The following is a 19,180-nucleotide window of genomic DNA, read 5'->3' on the forward strand; positions in this document are numbered from 1 at the left end:
TATATGCTTGCACAGATGTTGACTACAGTACTCTATTAATAAACTCTTGTCATATACTGTATTTAACATAACTGGAACTAAGGCAGGAGAAGAAAGGGTCTATATCTCAGGCAGCCTGACCTAGAAGGAAGCAAAACATTCCTAAGCTTACTCTCGTATGAAAAAGCAAAGACTGTCCATAGGTGCTTTGAAGTGACAAAAATATACTAGTGCCAGTTGTGGGCACCTTCCAGCGTTCTGAAAAATCACTGATTTCTGCCAAACACCACAGCCTGAGACCAGGGATCTGAGCATGGGAGACTATCACCCACAATTCCGCAGAGAGAGAGAGAGAGGGAGAGAGAGAGGAACCATTGGCTCACTTGTGATCTTGTGATGTTCAGCATCACATACTACTTGCAGTGCAAGACATAACTTGTGTATCAAGTTAAAATTTATTAGAAATGTTTGCTCATCTTGTGGCACTAGCAAAACAAGTTACTCGCAATCCAAGGGTTTACTGTAATTAGATGCTGAATGGTGGTAGTAACTAGTGACTAAAAAGAACAGACTTCTGGGCAGCTGCGTGCCTCAGTTGGTTGAGTGTCTGATTTCCGTTCTGGTCATGATCTCGGTTTTGTGAGTTCAAGCCCCATCTTGAGCTCTGCACTGGCCCTGCGGAGCCTGCTTGGGATTCTCTCTCTCTGCGTTTCCCCTGCTTGCAGTCTCTCTGTCTCAAAATAAATAAATAAACTTAAAAAAATAAATAGAAAGAACAGACTTCTTAGAAGAAGAGGATGATGGTAGTCAGAAAACTTCATGGAATAAAACCATTAAGCCATAAAAGGTGAATAGACTTTTATCCTATTTAAAATCTTTTATTACATATTCATTTTAGAAAATCAGAAAATAGAATAAGTAAAAACCCCTCAAACTCACATTCGTACTCTTCCTGAGATCTGTTAATCCCATGGAATATCCTTTTCCATATACATGACTTTTTTTTTTTTTTTTTTTTGCCAAAAGTGGAATCATAAAGTAAGCTGTTCTTTTCAGCAGCCAGTATATTCTGACAATCTTTCTATATTGAGCTGGTCTGTTCTAAATAGTAGCTGTACAGATGACTAGAGGAAAGGAAATAACAAGCACAGACACGTGCTCTTTAGTGCATTTTTTTTTTGATTTTTTAAAAAATGTTTATTTTTGAGAGGTGGGGGAGGGACAGAGAGAGAGGGAGACACAGAGTCCAAAGCAGGCTCTAGGCCCCCAGCTCTTAGCACAGAACCTGACTTGGGGCTTGAACCCATGGACTGTGAGTGAGCTCGTGACCTGAGCTGAAGTTGTACACTTAACCAACTGAGCCACCCAGGCGCCCCACAGTGTTTCTCTTCAGGTCTTTTGCCTGTTGTCAAAATGGGTTGTCCTTCTACCGTTGGGGTTTGAGAGTTCTTTATTATTATTTTATTATTATTTTTAATTTACATCCAAATTAGCATATAATGGTTTCAGGAGTAGAATCCAGTGGTTCATCCCCTACATAGAACACCCAGTGCTCATCCTAGCAGGTGCCCTCCTTAATGCCCTTTGCCCATTTAATCCATCCCCCACCCACACTCCCTCCAGCAACCCTGAGTTGTCTATTTTTAAGAGTCTCTTATGTTTTGTCCCCCCACCCCGTTTTTATATTATTTTTGCTTCCCTTCCCTTATGTTCATCTGTTTTGTGTCTTAAATTCCACATATGAGTGAAGTCCTATGATATTTGTCTTTCTCTGACTAATTTGGCTTAGGATAATATACTCTAATTTTATTCTCGGTGTTGCAAATGGCAGGTTTTCATTCTTTTTGATTGCTGACTAATACTCCATTGTATATATATACCACATCTTCTGTATCCATTCATCTGTCGCTGGACATTTGGGCTCTTTCCATACTCTGGCTGTTGTCGATAGCGCTGCTATAAACATGGGGTTGCATGTGCCCTTTCAAAACAGCACACCTGTATCCCTTGGATAAATACCTAGTAGTGCAATTGCTGGGTTGTAGAGTAGTTCTATTTTTAATTTTTTGAGGAACCTCCATACTGTTTTCTAGAGTGACTGCACCAGTTTGCATTCCCACCAGCAGTGCAAAAGAGATCCTCTTTCTCCGCATCCTCGCCAACATCTGTTGTTGCCTGAGTTGTTAATGTTCGCCATTCTGACAGGTGTGAGGTGGTATCTCGTTGTGGTTTTGATTTGTATTTCCTTGATGATGAGTGATGTTAAGCATTTTTTCATGTGTCAGTTGGCCATCTGGATGTCTTCTTTGGAAAAGTGTCATGTCTTTTGCCCATTTCTTCACTGGGTTATTTGTTTTTTGGATGTTTGTTAAGTTCTTTATAGATTTTGGATATTAACCCTTATCTAATATGTCATTTGCAAATATCTTCTCCCATATTGGTAGCCTTTTAGTTTTGCTGTGAGAGTCCCTTATATATTCTGGGTACTAGCCCTTTGTCAGATAGATACGTGTTCTGCAACTATTTTCTTTCATTGTGAAACTTGTCTGTTCGTTGTTTTAAATGGATCTTTTACAAGGCAAAATATTTTAATTTTGGTGAAGTCCAGTATTCCAATTTGTAAATTGTACTTCTGGTATTGAGTTTTTAACTCTTTGCCTAGCCCTAGATCCTAAATATTTTCTATATTTTTCCTAAAAGTTTTATAAATTTATGTTTTACATTTAAACTCATGATTGGGGCGCCTGGGTGGCGCAGTCGGTTAAGCGTCCGACTTCAGCCAGGTCACGATCTCACAGTCCGTGAGTTCGAGCCCCGCGTCAGGCTCTGGGCTGATGGCTCAGAGCCTGGAGCCTGTTTCCGATTCTGTGTCTCCCTCTCTTTCTGCCCCTCCCCCGTTCATGCTTTGTCTCTCTCTGTCCCAAAAATAAATAAACGTTGAAAAAAAAAAAATTAAAAAAAAAAAATAAACTCATGATCTGTTGTGAGTTGATTTTTGTGTAAGGCTTATGTTGAGGTTCAGTTATTATACATGTGCAATTTCTCCAGCACCATTTGTTGGAAAGGCTATATTTTACTGAATTGCTTTTATGCCTTTTTTTAAAAAATGAGTTGGGCATATTTGTGTGCCTTTAGTTCTGGGTTCTCTGTTGTGTTTCACTGATACATGTACCTGCCTCTCAACCAGTACTACCCAGTCTTGGTTACTAGAGCTGTCTAATAAGTCTTCAAATTGGGTAGACTGATTCATCCCATTTCATTCTTTCTTTTCAAAATTGTTTTAGCTATTCTCGTTCCTTTCTTTTTCCGTATAAATTTTAGAATCTTTTTTTTTTTAATTTTATTTTTTATTTTTAAAAATTTACATCCAAATTAGTTAGCATATAGTGAAACACTGATTTCAGGAGTGGATTCCTTAGTGCCCCTTACCCATTTAGCCCATCCCCCCTCCTACAATCCCTCCTGTAACCCCCAGTTCTCCATATTTATGAGTCTCTTCTGTTTTGTCCCCCTCCCTGTTTTTATATTATTTTTGTTTCCCTTCCCTTATGTTCATCTGTTTTGTCTCTTAAAGTCCTCATATGAATGAAGTCATATGATTTTTGTCTTTCTCTGACTGACTAATTTCACTTAGCATAATACCCTCCAGTTCCATCCACGTAGTTGCAAATGGCAAGATTTCATTCTCTTTGATTGCCGAGTAATACTCCATTGTATATATATATGTACCACATCTTCTTTATCCATTCATCCTTCGATGGACATGTGGGCTCTTTCCATACTTTGGCTATTGTTGATAGTGCTGCTATAAACATGGGGGTGCATGTGTCCCTTTGAAACAGCACACCTGTATCCCGTGGATAAACACCTAGTAGTGCACTTGCTGGGTCGTAGGGTAGTTCTATTAGTTTTTTGAGGAACCTCCATACTGTTTTCCAGAGTAGCTGCACCAGCTTGCATTCCCATAGAATCAGCTTTTCTACATCTACAAAGACTCTTGCTGAGGTTTTGATTCATGAGGTTTTGAATCATGTTAAATCTGTATATCAGTTTGTGGAAAGTTGACCTCTTTATTATATCAAGTCTTTCAGTCCATGAACATGTTATTTATCTACTTTTATTTAGAGTTTTTATTTCTTTCATCAGCATTGTATAGTTTTCAGAATACAAGTCTTGCAGATGTCCTGTTAGATTTTACATTTGTTTCACTTTTTTTAAGTGATTGTAAGTGGTATTGTATTTCTAATTTCAGTGTCTACCTATTCATTGCTAGTACTGTATATGGAAACAGAATTGACTTTCCAAAAAAATATATATTTTAATGGTGGTTTTAATATAATGTAACATAGGGGTGCCTGGGTGGCTCAGTTGGTTCATCATTTGTGGGTTCAAGCCCCCCATCAGGCTCTGTGCTGACAGCTCAGAGTCTGGAATCCACTTCAGATTCTGTGTCTCCCTCTCTTTCTGCCCCTCCCCTGCTTGCACTCTGTGTGTGTGTGTGTGTGTCTCAAAAATAAATCTAAACATTTAAAAAATTTTTTTAAAAATATGAAGTAACATAAAGTTTACCATTTTAGCATATATATACACATACACACACACACACTCACACACACACATATATATACATATATATATATATATATTTTTTTTTTTTTTTTTTTTTTTGAGAGAGAGAGAGAGAGAGCTGGGGAGGAGCAGAGGGAGAGAATCTTAAGCAGGCTCCACACTTAGCATGGAGCCTGACATGGGGCTCAATCTCACAACCCTGAGATCATGACCTGAGCCAAAATCAAGAGGCGGACCCTTAACTGACTAAGCCACCCAGGCTCCCCCCATTTTAACCATTTTTAAGTGTGCAGTTTAGTGAAGTTAAGTACTTTTATATTGTTGTACCATCACCACCATCCATCACGGAACATTTTCAATTTTGCAAAACTGAAACTCTACCCATTAAATAAATAAATAAATAGCTCCCTGAAAAGGAAAACCCTGTCTTCTGCCTACTCCCTGCTCACAGAACACTTCTGAATTCCAAGTGTGTAGGGTTCCCCACACCAACCAACTTGCCAACACCAGCTGCATATCCTGTAACTTAAGTTTGACACTTCTCTACCTGGAGTTAGCATCAGATCTCACAGGTGAGGGCTCAGTCCCACAAGATTGCTTCCACATCAGTACCACTTGCAAGTCAGGATGTCACCTGTGTTTCTGATCAACTGGTATAAATCAGAGGCTACCATGACTCCCTCCTTGGTTCAGTAATTTGCTAGAGCAGCTAACTGAACTCAGGAATAACAGTTTATACCGGGCTACCAGTTTATTACAAAGGATACAACTCAGGTACAGCCAGATGGAAGAGTAGCATAGGGCAAGGTATATGGGAGCTTCTGTGCCTTCTCCAGGCATGCCACGTTTCTAGCACCTTCACGTGTTCACAAACTGGAAGGTCTCCGAACCACATCCTTTTGGGTTATTATGGAGACTTCATTATGTGGTCCTGATTGATTAAATCATTGGCTATCGGTGATTAATTGAACCTTCAGCCCCCTCCCCTTGCCAGAGGTTGGTGGGGTGGGGCTGAAGTTCCAACACTTTAATCACCTGTTTGGTTCCCTTGGCAACAGCCCTATCCTGTGGTTATCTAGGGGCTTTCCAAAACGTAAGGTGTTAGCATAAGCGCATGCATGGTGCAAAGGGGCCTGTTAAGAATAACAAAGGACACCTCTTCATCTTTACTGCTCTGGAGCAATTTTAGGAGCTGGGAACAAACACTAAATATTATAGCAAAAGATCTTCCCATAGTTCTTACCACTTAAGAAACTACAAGCGTTGTAGGAACTGTGTGCCAGGAATGGGAGTTAGACTGAATATATACTTAATACAAATCATAGTATCACACTCCCTAATCCTCCCTTCCTCAGTCCCTGGCAACCATTATTTTACTTTCTGTCTCTATGAATTTGATTGCTTTAAGTACCACATATGAGTGGAATTGTACAGTATTTGCCTTTTCTGTTAGCTTATTCTACTTAGTATAAGGTCTGTCAGAATTTCACCAACTCCATTGGTGTTTATCCAATCATCCATCAATGGACACTGGGTTGCTTCCACCTTTTAGCTATTGTGAATAATGCTTCCATGTCATTGGTGTATAAAAATCTCTTTGAGACCCTGTTTTCAAGTCTTTTGGAGATATATGGATATATATATATATCCATCTAGAAGTGGAATTGAGTCATGTATAATTCTGTTTTTAATTTTTCAAGGCATCACCAAACTTCCACAGTGGTTGCACCATTTTTACATCTCCGTCAATAATGCACACAGGTTCCAATTTCTCCACATTTTTGCCAACACTTGTTATTTTCTGTGTTTTTTTGCTTTTACAAATTTTTATAATAGCCATCATGATGGTATGAACTGGTATCTCATTGAGGTTTTGATTTGCATTTCTCTAGTGATGAAATTGACTTGTGATGATATTTGTCTTGTGTCCTGCCACCTTGCTGAAGTCATTTATTAATTTTAGGAGAATTTTTGTAGCGTCCTTACCATTTTCTGAGTAGACATCATGTCATTTGCAAATAGAACATTTTTGTTTCTTTCTTTTGGATTTAGATGCTTTTATTCCTTTTCTTGCTCTGTTACTTTGGCTGAAACTTTTAGCGCTATGTTGAATAAGTGTGATGAAAGTGGACATTCTAGCTTGTTTTCAGTTTTAGGGGGAAGCCATTCAGTGTTTCTTTATTAAACAAAACATTAATGCTAGGTTTGTTGTGCATGCTCCTTACCATGTTGAAGAAGTTCCTCTTTAATCCTGTTTTTCTGAGAGTTTTTATTCTGGATGGATGTTGAGTTATGCCAGATGCTTTTTTAGCATCTATTGTATGATGCTATAGTTTTCCTTCTTTAGTGTGTTAATATATAGATTACGTATGTGTGTGTGTGTGTGTGTGTGTGTGTGTGTATTATGTATTGAACTAGCCTTGCATCTCTGGAATAAACATCAGTTGGTTATAGTATACAATTCTTTTTTCTTGCTGGATTCCTCCTTTTTTTTATTTTTTTAATGTTTTTATTTATTTTTGAGACAGAGAAAGACAGAGCATGAGCAGGGGAGGGGCAGAGAGAGAGGGAGACACAGAATCCAAAGCAGGCTCCAGGCTCTGAGTTGTCAGCACAGAGCCTGATGCGGGGCTCAAAGTCACCAACAGCGAGATCATGACTGAGCTGAAGTCAGACGCTTAACCGACTGAGCCACCTAGGCGCCCTTATTTTTTTTTTTAATTTAATTTTTTTAGTAATCTCTACGCCCAGTGTGGGGCTTAAACTCACAACCCTGAGATCAAGGGTTGCATGCTCTTCTGACCAAACCAGCCAGGTGCCCCGACCTTCTCCTCTTTTAAATGCACAATACCTTCCTTGAATTTTTTATGTTAGTATCAGATATTGAATATGTATATTGTGAGACATACTTTTTTATACCATCTAGTGTAAGACTTTTGAATATTATAAATATTGGCTAAGTGGATACATTAATACTTTTAGATCCCACCACTAAGAAATCATGTTACGGGCTAACCAATGTTAATGAGACAGGTTAGGAATTCTGGTACAAGGCCAAGTAAATATTTACCATAGTTCAGAGCTTCGTACATTTTCTTGCCTTATATAAAATTCATGAGTATCTCTAATTTTTTACAGCACCTCGTAGGACAAAGAGAATACCCATCCATTAGTGAAGAAGTTAGGTTCAGACCACTTTGCCATGTCCTAACAGCACATGTTGGACACAGCTCAGTTTCTCAGACTTTGGAGGCAGAGTAGACATTTCACTGTCATTCCTCTTTCACCTTGATTTTCCCACTATTCCTTTTATCACAGAAACTGCCAGAAACGCAGCTTCACAAAAATGTGACGTTATTGAAAGGAGTGTAGTAGTTTTAATGTAGAAACAGAACTACCTGGAACTGGTAGTTCAGCCAGTGTTCAACAGATTCTGCTGGGTTTCCCTCAAAAATGTAAAATATCCTGCAGTGCTCTTTGAGTTTGCCATTGTGCCCTGCAGTACTTTCGTACACGGCTTACGAGCTGTGACCCTAAGGACTGTGGGCACAGAGCACAGGAGGGGATCCCACCTAGGGATGGAGGCGTCTCTTGGAGTGGGGTGGGAACTGTGGAAAGGGATGTTTTAGGAGCATTGGTGGGGGCCGAGTAGGTGGTTAAGAGTGAGCTGTAATCTTAGCTACAGAAACTGTCTGCCTTTAACCTTATGTCCCCTAAAGCTTTGAGATAAATGTCACACATATCTGATATTCGCTAGTAACCACAGTTCATCTCAGTATTGATTTCTTGATTCTTGCCAGTTCGTATACATAATATTTTTGTTTCACTTGAGCACTTTTGTCATACTTTTTATGTAAAAGTAAAAGTTGAATATGAAACTCTGATAACTCTGATGTTGGTGTAGAAGGATGACTTAATAGTCTTTGATTCTCTCCTTATCACTTGTACTATTATATTAGCTCTTTAAAAAAATATCACTGGAGTCCAGTCTTTGTGTCTGACTCACAGAAACAAAATGTAATTGTTGAGGCAATCAGAAGCTCCTGTTTTTTTTTTTCTCCCAATGTAGAACAAATCACCTGCTGCAGTTACAGAACCAGAGACAAGTAAATTTGATAGTACTGGATATGATAAGGACTTAGTAGAAGCTTTGGAAAGAGATATAATTTCTCAGAATCCCAATGTTCGATGGTAAGTTATATCACAACAAGATAATGGGATAATGCTTTAGGAAAAGAAAACGGAACCAGTGTGGGCATGCGCTGAAGATTAGTCCTTGGGGATGGACCCAGAGTACATGTAGTGTGAACCCAGCACTTGGTTCAGGCTGTATCAAGTGTCTGTCTGAAACTATTTGATTTGATTTGATTATAACAAATGATAAATAAGTTTATATTAAATAAGAAAATCTTCCGTACAGAACGGGAAGAAGATCCCAGAAATTTCCATCTTCTTTTTGGGACATCCTCCAGTGGTGAAATGGCAATGACTCTTATTGCATGTGTGTTGCTTGTTTTGGTTTTTACACAAGCTCTGTGCCCAAGTAGGGCTTGAACTTAACGACCCCGAGATCAAGAGTCTCGTGTTCTACGGACTGAGCCTTCCAGGAGCCCCATGTTGCTTGTTACCTATAGGTTTATCCCATGGGTGTTTCTTTTATTTTCCCTGATTTCTAGTAATGGCTCTGAACTTGTTTAATATTACACTGAATCAAAGAAGTATCATTGTTGCACTGAGTTCTAAAAGCTCCCTTAATGATTTTTAGGGATGGCTTTGGGGATGTTTTACAAATGTTTTTTGGTATTTGAGATTTATACAGTGAGCATTTATTTTCATGGAAATGCCACGTGTAGCAGCAGTAGAGTTTTCTAGTGGTTGGAGATGACTTCGTGGCGGTCTGTCTGATACTCTTTATCTCTGGGGTCTACCTCTCAGGAGGGTTGGAGGCAAAGCGGCAATATTGCAGCCTGGCTCTGCTCTATGCCCTTTTTATTCTTTATGTTTGCTTGTTTGTTTTTAACGGGCTCGTTGTTTCTAAGTCACGGAGTTTATGGAATGAGCATCACAAGAGCAGGAATGTAAAATGAGACACCTGATCTAAGATCTAAGTGGGCCCACAGACCTGTGTTCTGCTTCACCGGGTGGACAGTCTTTCCTGCCAGGAACTCGAGAGTGAGCTTGTGCTGCACGTCCGCCGGTCGGTGTGGCGGGCCTCGTCACGGTGTGCTGCGGGAGGGTGGGCACTGTGTGGGCGCTGTGAGCCCGTGCGCCTCCAGCGGCTCTCGGGGACGACTACGTAGAGCTAAATGTGGAACATAAGAGCTTGTTGATAAAATCTCTCCTCTTTCAGGGACGATATTGCTGATTTAGTGGAAGCTAAAAAGTTGCTCAAGGAAGCTGTGGTGTTACCTATGTGGATGCCAGAATTCTTTAAGGGCATCAGGAGACCATGGAAAGTAAGTTTGTTATTGTTATGGCACTGACAGCGTGAAGGGCGTGTATTGCTGTGGAAAACTCGTATTTATCTTATTCAGGGAAGTGAGGCGAGAAAGAATAGGTAAGAAAAGCTTTCAATTAGAAGGTATGTCATTCAGAATTTTGTTTAGACCAAAGCTCTTGCAAGGTTCCCAGAATAAGAAATAGGTACAGTGTGACCTTTGGAAAGTTGATTTCGAGTGAGCGTGTATTAGCCTATGAACAAGTTGCCTAATGCAGAAACGCTGTTTTATGTAAGATGCTACACTTGTATCCTCTACTTCTTGCGTTTGTCTTTAAGAGATGGAGACATCTGTATCGAGTAGGTGCTTTTTTTAAAAAGTCATGCGCTCTCTGAAAAGACAGTGAAAAAACCTTTCTTGGATTTGGAAAATGTGCTGATGGCTAACTGCACTTATGAAGAATTCTTGAAATATGAAATGATAAGCAAGCTACAAAGTTCTAGACCTACTTTGAGTACAGCTGTGTAACAAAAAAACTAATTTGTTCAACCAAAAGACTAGGAGGAAATATGTCCAAATAATATTAGTATTTGTGTTAGAGTGTGATTATTATAGTATCAATAATATTGATTATATTTTTCTCATTTCTGAGTTCCAGATTTTTACTAATGTAGTTACCTTTTATAATGAGAAAAGTAAATTTGTGCTAAGGTATCCTTTTGTTTATGTTTTATTTGTCTTAATATTATGTATTAGTTGCAAATTCGTAGTAATGGAATTCTTATGAATTAGAACAGTGGCAGGTAAATCTCTCACTTATGTTCTTGTCTCCGCAACAGGGAGTGTTGATGGTTGGGCCACCCGGCACAGGAAAGACCCTCCTTGCTAAAGCAGTAGCTACGGAATGCAAGACAACATTCTTCAATGTGTCCTCATCCACTCTGACTTCCAAGTACAGAGGAGAGTCCGAGAAGCTTGTCCGTCTTCTGTTCGAAATGGTGAACGTTTGAGCCAACTCTAAAGATTCTTTACCTCTAAAAGGGGAGAAAGTGAGCCGTAACTATCTCCAGTGTGTAGAACAGTGAGGCAAGGTGATGTGCCCAGAGTGGGATTCCCGTGCCTTCGAAGCTAGAATCCTTTAATCACATGAGTAAATCGATTTTTTCCGTGTCTCCTTTCCTCTAGAGGAAGAGCCATCTCTGATGGCTTATGGGCATGCTCACATTATGGGATCTGCATTACTAACCTGCTATAAGAGTTTGAAATTACTCTGTTTTCTAAATCAGTAGGCTTAGGTATAATATGGTAAATGCACTGTCATAACAGTAATGCAGAATGGTGAAAATCAAGTAGTTATGGAACTTAGATCACCTCCAGTCTATTAACTAGATAGTAAATACCTTGCGTTTAATGCCCCAGTCTTTGGATTGTTACTTCTTTGCTTGTTACTTTGAGTTTCTTTTTTCCTTCTTCCACCCCCACTAATCTGAATATCAGAAGGAATATAATTCAACAAATTCTGGTAGAGTGTTTAGATTGAATTCAACAGCTTTTTAGACTTCAGACTCTAAGCTTCACTGATGATTTCAGTCTTGCCTCATTTAAGAAATTGTGTGGTTTAGGGGTGCCTGGCTGGCTCAGTTGGTTAAGTGTCCAACTTCGGCTCAGGGCATGATCTCGCAGTTCGTGAGTTTGAGCCCCGTGTTGGGCTCTGTGTTGACAGCTCAGAGCCTAGAGCCTGATTCGGATTCTGTGTCTCCCTCTCTCTCCACCCCACCCCTGCTTGTGCTCTTTCTGTCTGTCTGTCTCTCTCTCTCTCTCTCTCAAAAATAACGTTAAAAAAAAATCATGTAGTTACATGTATTAGAACAGAGTTACACTTATAGAGAATGGCTAGCATTCTTAACTCTAAAGACTCCATCATGGATGAAGTCTTAGATGGCTATGTTAATGACGCTAGATCTTACTTCCTTAGGCTCAGAATAAAAACAAGCAAACGAAAACCCTTATATAATTTCAGGTTATCCATGTCTTTTTAAAAAAAATGTTTTTAATGTTTATTTTTGAGAGAGCGAGTGAGCATGAGCAGGGGAGGGGTAGGGAGAGGGGGACACACAGAATCTGAAGCAGGCCCCAGGTTCCAAGCTGTCAGCACAAAGCCCGATGCGGGGCTTGAACTCATGGACCACGAGATCATGACCTGGGCCAAAGTCAGATACTCAACCAGCTGAGCCACCCAGGTGCCCCAGGTTATCCATTTTCTGTAAAGTCTTCTGTTTCAATTCCTATTTTGTCCTTCAGGTTCGATAACTTACAAGGCAGGATGCAAATTCTAACAGGTTCTTCTTAATAGCTTATCAATAATTTATGCCACTAGAGGAATCTAGTGGAGAACCTCTTAGATCATTTATTTGCTTCAGGGGAAAGAAAATTCTACTGTCAGGATTCCAGAATAACTAGGCTTTTTAAAAATGTTAGCTAAGTAGAGTGAATGGCGAAGTAGGGCGTCTTTAGAGCCAGGTGGCCTGGGTTCAGACCCCTCCTCTCTCGCTTTCCGAGCTGGTAACTGTGGGCAGAGTCCTTTCTTGATCCTCAGTTGCTTTATAAAAAGAGGACCATTCGACAGGAGTTACTTCTGTGAAACAAGCTAATGCATATAAATTGTCTAATACAGAGCCTGACTCACAAGGGCAAATAGAAATTAGCTGTTCTGTTTAAGAATTATTTGATATATTTTCTAATGGAGGGTTTATATTTGAGAAAACTGACCATTTTCTTCTGTGTGGAAGCCTGTTTCAAAGTATTAATTTACATTATTTTTTATAGTGAGGTTTATGAAGGTGTATCAAACAGCTTATTTTTTACTGGCTTCCCTGGTGTTTACCATCTCTAAGTAAATGCCTGCTTATCTGGAATGTGCCGCTTTGAGTTGCCTGCTTAGGTAGGGGCTTAATCACAAGCCAGTGCCTACAGTTTGGAGCTTCTGCCTTTGCGACTTTTGATTAGAGCTCAGATTTAAAACTAGCTTAGTTGTTTTGTTTGTTTGTTTTTTTTTCTGTTCACCATATGGGCTCTCTTATGGAGTAAAGTGATACTGCCTCTCATATCTTGTTTTGACTGCTCTATAGAGGACTTGCCTCTCCCTGAGGGCCCACCCCTGTCCCCCAGAAATCTCTCAAAGCAAACACGCCTCAAGGCTTGTATTTTAAATAATGTCACATAAATATAAGTGTATACAGGAGTTTTCTCATGACATGGTAACAAACACATACAAAAACTTAATGGTATAATTTTTGTTGCATTGTCAAGAACTTTCATTTTCAAGTGTCAGAAACTTACTCGAATGAGTTTAAAAGAATAATATACTGGGTCATGTAACTAGGAATTTTTGGAGGTTATGTTTTAGATTTTTAGACCTACCAAGATCTAGCAATTCAGATGTTTTTGGGAATGTCTCTCTGACCTTTGCCTCTATTTTCCTGTGGGTTGGCTTTGATTTGGGGCAGTCCTCAGTGGTGGTGAAGATAGCTATCAGAGCCTTAAGCCTTGTGTTTATTGTCTTTAAGGTAATCCCAGAGGAATTAGGCCTCGTCTCTCAGTTCTTCCAGCAGAATTCCAGGGATTAATGTTTGGCCTGTTTTGAGTCGCATGCCCGTGCTTCAATCCATCATTTTGGTTAGAGAATTGGGAGTGATCTGATTGGCCAGGCCTGAATGATGCCCCTGTAACTTCAAAAGAGTTGGCCTCTCTTGAAGTAGTGGAACAAGAACGTAAAAGGATGGTTAATGAATGAAAAGGTGGACTTCTGTTACCAGAAGGGACGCTGTGCAGGCCAAAACATTTGAATCTTTCTGTAATATTTTCCATGTCATCCAAAGCCAATTTACATGTGCCTTGTAGCCTCTGCTTTAAGTCAGACCATTCTGCAGACCCTGAATAGTTGGGAAGAATCTACTAGGTTTTTTCTTCGTATGGCAACAAGTAGGTTGAAATTTAATTTTTGTTAGTGTAGGCTCTGTTGACAGGTGGTTTCTTGATAGAATTTCAATTGAGAATATTTTTTGGGTGCTTTTTTTTTTTTCTTGTTTTCTCCTCTATTTTTTTTCCTATTATTTGAAAAGAGTACAAAAATTTTTGTACGTACTACCTAAAATCAAATCAGGACACCTTATTAAAAATTATACAGGGCGCCTGGGTGGCTCAGTCAGTGGAGCGTCTGACTCTTGATTTCGACTCAGGTCATGATCCCTGAGTTCCTGATTTGAGCCCCACATCAGGCTCTGTGCTGACAGCGTGGGGCCTGCTTGGAATTCTCTCTCCCTCTGCCTCTGCCCTTCCCCCACTCTTATTCTCTCTCCCTCTCTCTCGAAATAAATAAACTTAAAAAAAAATTAGATTGTTCCTGTGGAGGGAACTGATGACTTAGAATTCAGATTTTCAACTAAAAGAGAAAATGAGATTTAAAAATGTAAGGATTTTCCCGGTGGACAGACTAAAACTGAATCCATACTTTGGAGGCACAGTGCTTCCAAAACAGTGAATTGCCTCTTAGAGGATGCTAGATTATATATAATTCATGGTCCAAGAGAATTGTAGACCCAGTATAATTGCGTGTTCAAGTCCATAATGTTCACTTGCCATTGCAGACTTTTATTTTTCGAAAAACCTTTGAAAAGTGCTGTTGGTTCACTAAGCCGTGTTTTGAGAAATCTTTGCCATCATTTAGCTTCAAACCCTCCTGTCCATTGATTCTGTAAGTTTGGATACTTCATTTAAAAATGATTAATAATGAACTTCTTTAGTTACTGTAATAAATGTATTGTCAAATGAAAAATGGCAATTTAATGAGGATTTCTTAGAGGGAATCTATGTGATTTTATTTAAGGTAATGGTTGTCTGTAACCAGTTTTTTCTAGAACTTGAGAACACATACAAATATCTGTAAATGTTTTCCGGCCATTGTCGTCCTTATTGTTGCAGCATACAAGGTAATTCTGTATGTGTGTCACTCGTGAGTAAATATATATTGCCAGCTCAAGTACTTAGTGTCACGAAAAAAGCCATGTAAGATTTAAGTATATGGTAAGCTTATGTTAGACGCGATCTCTCAGCTGTTCCCGGTTATCCTCTCCCCCCAGAATTAGGACGAGACAGATGCGTTGTGGCTCTTCTCCTGATTGCTCTGGATTATTTTTAAATGAAATAAAAACCTGGTGTTACATGGTTTCTTTATTTAGGCTCGATTTTACTCCCCGGCTACCATATTTATCGATGAGATCGATTCCATTTGTAGTCGCAGAGGGACTTCAGAAGAGCACGAGGCAAGCAGGAGGGTGAAAGCAGAGCTGCTGGTTCAGATGGATGGTATGTGTGCGTCTGCGCACGGACTGAGCTCTGCTCCTGGCGCTAAGCCACGCGCTCCAGACGACCCGAGAGGGCTGGCAGTAGGTCCTGGAGGTTGACGGTATACTGGGTACACTGACTGTGGGGACATGCCAGAAATAACGGCGATTCACAGAGCCTCGTGGGATATGCTCGGATTTCTTATTGTTAGCAATGAAATTGAAATAAGTGCAAATAACTTTGCCTCAGGGATACGGATGCTTTGAAAAATTGTAGAAATTGGTATACAGTTAAGCTGAGCTGGTCTTTTGATTAAATCTATTTTGAGGTGTTTTTTTTTCTTTTTTGCACACTAAAACTTAAGTTTTCTTGGGCCCCAAATTCATCTATGTACCAATTAGCTTAAGAAGTCGTAGGGAGGCTTAACAATTACACTACCTTGTAATTGAGTACCAAATATGAGATGATCTTTAAGTAGTTGAGCTTTAGTTTGTATACTGACTTAGTGTCTTTTTACATTCTCCTCACCCTTTTTCGTAGGTGTTGGGGGTGCTTCTGAAAATGATGACCCTTCCAAGATGGTTATGGTTCTGGCAGCTACTAACTTTCCCTGGGATATTGATGAGGCATTAAGACGACGTCTTGAGAAAAGAATCTATATTCCATTACCATCAGGTATCCTCATTTGAATCTTGTCAGAAAGCTCATGTTAACTGTTAGGTAGTTTTGCTTAGAGATTTTAAAATCTGGAATTAATTGACTTTCCTTTAAGGAGACACTTGTAGGATGTCTTTGCTTGTATTAACTGGTTTGGCTCTATCTAGAACCTGAAAGCCTCGATGCCAGGAAATTTTAAATAGCAAGGAGTGTCTCTTAAATTTTTAAGCAAATGAGCTCTAAGAATTGGAAAACCAACTTCTTATACAAAGTAGACTTGATTATGTTTATGTTGAAGGCTTAACATTTAAAAATTTGTTTCCATCATTAGCAAAAGGCAGGGAGGAGCTGTTACGAATAAGTCTACGTGAGCTGGAATTGGCTGATGATGTTGACCTTGCAAGTATAGCAGAAAATATGGAAGGTTATTCGGGTGCGGACATTACCAACGTGTGCAGGTATGAATTATTTTCAAAGCATAGGTTTTTGTGGGTATTAACTTCTGTTAGGAAGCTTTTACGCTGAATTAATAAGATAGGTGAAGAATAAAGACCTATATTACAGTTTCTAGTCAGAGACACAAGTTTTGGTATTAAGTTCGTGGTAAGGTGCTGGTAAGAATTTGAGTGTTTTGCATGTCACTGAACAGTGTGGTGCATTTGAAAACGACAAGTTTGAGAATGTGGTATTAGAACAACTGGTGTAATATAGAAAATCAGCAATTCTCGGATTAAAAAAATGTTGCTGTGCCTTTTGCATGTACTTTTTTGTAAGAAATAGAACTGTGGAACTGATTGGGCATACTCAAGGAGAGTACGATCTCACTTTCAGGGCAAGTGTCCCGAATATGATAGGAACAGCAGTGAAAAAGAAACAAATCTCTAATCCAGTTGATTCAAGTAGGTTTTGTCCTGATCCAAGTATTGGTTCATATGTTTATCAGCAAGGTACTCATTGTAAAGTAAGCTCCCCACGCAGGTTGTTGTGAGGATTAGTGAAAACTAATGTGTGTCTGTGAAGCAGCTGTGTTTTATTTTACAGTGTACTTAAAAGGAAAAAATAAATATCTATATATACTTGTTTTTAATGTTTATTAAGGTTATTTACTTTTGAGAGAGAGAGCGTGTGAGAGGTTGGTAGGGGAGGGGCAGAGAGAGAGGAAGACGGAATCCCCAGCAGGCCTCTTGGCATAAATGGTGGCTGTTATCCAAGGTGAAACTTGGTGAAAGCAGAGGTCCTTAAATCTGAAGTTTCTTCTTTAAAAACAAAACCATAAAAACCCCAAAAACAAACAAAACTAATACAGAAAGGAAAAGAGAAACACCTTGATTTGATCATTTAGTTTTTCTTACCCAGGTAGAAAATATTTTTCAGCTAACAGGTTCTCTCTTCTCTGATGTTTATTTTATCGGCCACTTAGAAAGAAATTCAATTGCTAGCGTCATTGTTAATGCCCTTTTACTTTTCCTCGGGCTTCCTGCTCAGTATCATTCATTTAAACTAATATCCTTCTTTTCATCTTGGAAGATTTAACTGCTAAAAAACAACTCAGAACAAGCCTTGTATCTGATACAAGATTCTGTGCAATACTACATATGTCTAGTATGGATAATAACAGAGTGGTAACACATACTGAAAAAGTTTTCTTTCCCCAGGTTTATATTCAATCAAAATAACACTGTGTGTGTTTTAATTTAAAAACTAGGGATGCATCCTTGATGGCAATGAGAAGGCGTATTGAAGGTTTGACCCCAGAAGAAATCAGAAATCTTTCAAAAGAGGAAATGCACATGCCTACCACTATGGAGGATTTTGAAATGGCTTTAAAAAAAGTTTCTAAGTCAGTTTCTGCTGCAGATATTGAAAGATACGAGAAATGGATATTTGAGTTTGGATCATGCTAAATTCTCACATGTAAACTGTGAGAAACCTGCCTTAAGTGTTTGAATAATAATTAAATGTAGTATTTCATTGCACCGAGTGCTATATTTTTTTAAACTTTCATAATGGTAAGATTTTAAAAACGATTCTGAATAAAGGCAGTTTTTTAAAGCTGCAAGCAAATTTGTTTTATTTTAGTATTACCCCATTTCTCTTTCACTGAGCACGTATGTTGCAGCACAAATGTGATTCTTAGCTTGGAAAGCGTCTTTCTACGCACTTCTGTGCACAGCGTCTTCTCTTCCCCTGTGCGTCTGCCGTTCCTTCTAAGGAGTAAGACTGGCTGTAGCACCCTGGGTGCCAGCGGATAACTGGAAATTCCCTAACATTTTTACACAAGTGGCCAGTGACGCATGAACCACGCCTAGTGCGCCTTCCTGCTTGCCGTTCCAGTGGTTTCCCTCCTCTTCCTGGGAGAGTTTTAAAGCCCCTTCGTTTTACAATGCACTTAAAAGGAAAAAAATATGTATCTGTATATACTTGCTTTTAATGTATTTTTAAAATTTTTTTGTTTATTTATTTTGATAGAGACAGAGCACAAGTTGGGGAGGGGCAGAGAGAGAAGGAGACACAGAACCTGAAGCAGGCTCCAGGCTCTGCGCTGTCAGCACAGAGCCCAATGCGGGGCCCGAACTCACAAACCACGAGATCATGACTTGAGCCGAAGTCAGACGCCCAACTGACCGAGCCACCCTGGTGCCCCTTGCTTTTAATGTTTTTAAGTTTATTTACTTTTGAGAGAGACAGTGTGTGAGAGGGGGGTAGGGTAGGGGCAGAGAGAGAGGAAAACAGAATCCCCAGCAGGCTCCGCACTGTCACTGCAGGGCCCGACACAAGGCTCCATCCCACAAACCGTGAGACCATGACCTGAGCAGAAATCAAGAGTTGGACGCTTAACCACCTGAGCCACCCAGGCGCCCCGTGTACACTCTTGCTTGACTTTATTCTGCCTACCTATGAGCTGCCCTGTAGGCAAGTAAATTCTCGTAAGCTTACGCTGCTCACTGTACCCTAAAAAATGACTCATTAACCCATTCACTCATGGATACTGTGCATAATTAAAATAACAGTTAATGGGGGCACTTGGGTGGCTCAGTGGCTCTTGGTTTTGGCTCAGACCATGATGTCGCAGTTGGCAGGACTGAGCCCCGAGCTGGGCTCTGTGTTGGTGGCACGGAGCCTGCTTGGGATTGTCTCTCTCCCTCTCTCTCTCTTTCTTTCAAAATAAACGCTTTTTTTTTTTAAAGTAACAG

General features: G+C 39.7%; 1 protein-coding gene across 1 annotated transcript in view; it reads left to right on the plus strand.

Moving 5' to 3' along the window:
• KATNA1 (katanin catalytic subunit A1) overlaps nucleotides 1-18,045 on the plus strand; it is a 41,928-nt gene extending 23,883 nt beyond the window's left edge. The window contains exons 5-11 of the mRNA XM_047102401.1: nucleotides 8,618-8,739; nucleotides 9,899-10,004; nucleotides 10,826-10,984; nucleotides 15,224-15,350; nucleotides 15,870-16,004; nucleotides 16,318-16,444; nucleotides 17,692-18,045. Coding sequence (XP_046958357.1) covers nucleotides 8,618-8,739; nucleotides 9,899-10,004; nucleotides 10,826-10,984; nucleotides 15,224-15,350; nucleotides 15,870-16,004; nucleotides 16,318-16,444; nucleotides 17,692-17,890 — 975 coding nt within the window. The 3' untranslated portion in view covers nucleotides 17,891-18,045. The remainder of the gene's footprint in view (nucleotides 1-8,617; nucleotides 8,740-9,898; nucleotides 10,005-10,825; nucleotides 10,985-15,223; nucleotides 15,351-15,869; nucleotides 16,005-16,317; nucleotides 16,445-17,691) is intronic.
• Nucleotides 18,046-19,180: the final 1,135 nt, after the last annotated feature.

The sequence above is a fragment of the Lynx rufus genome, unplaced genomic scaffold, assembly GCF_022079265.1.
Source record: "Lynx rufus isolate CCGP_SWC_20201006 ecotype Redwood Valley unplaced genomic scaffold, mLynRuf1.p SCAF_6, whole genome shotgun sequence".
In the NCBI taxonomy this organism is placed as follows: Eukaryota; Metazoa; Chordata; class Mammalia; order Carnivora; family Felidae; genus Lynx; species Lynx rufus.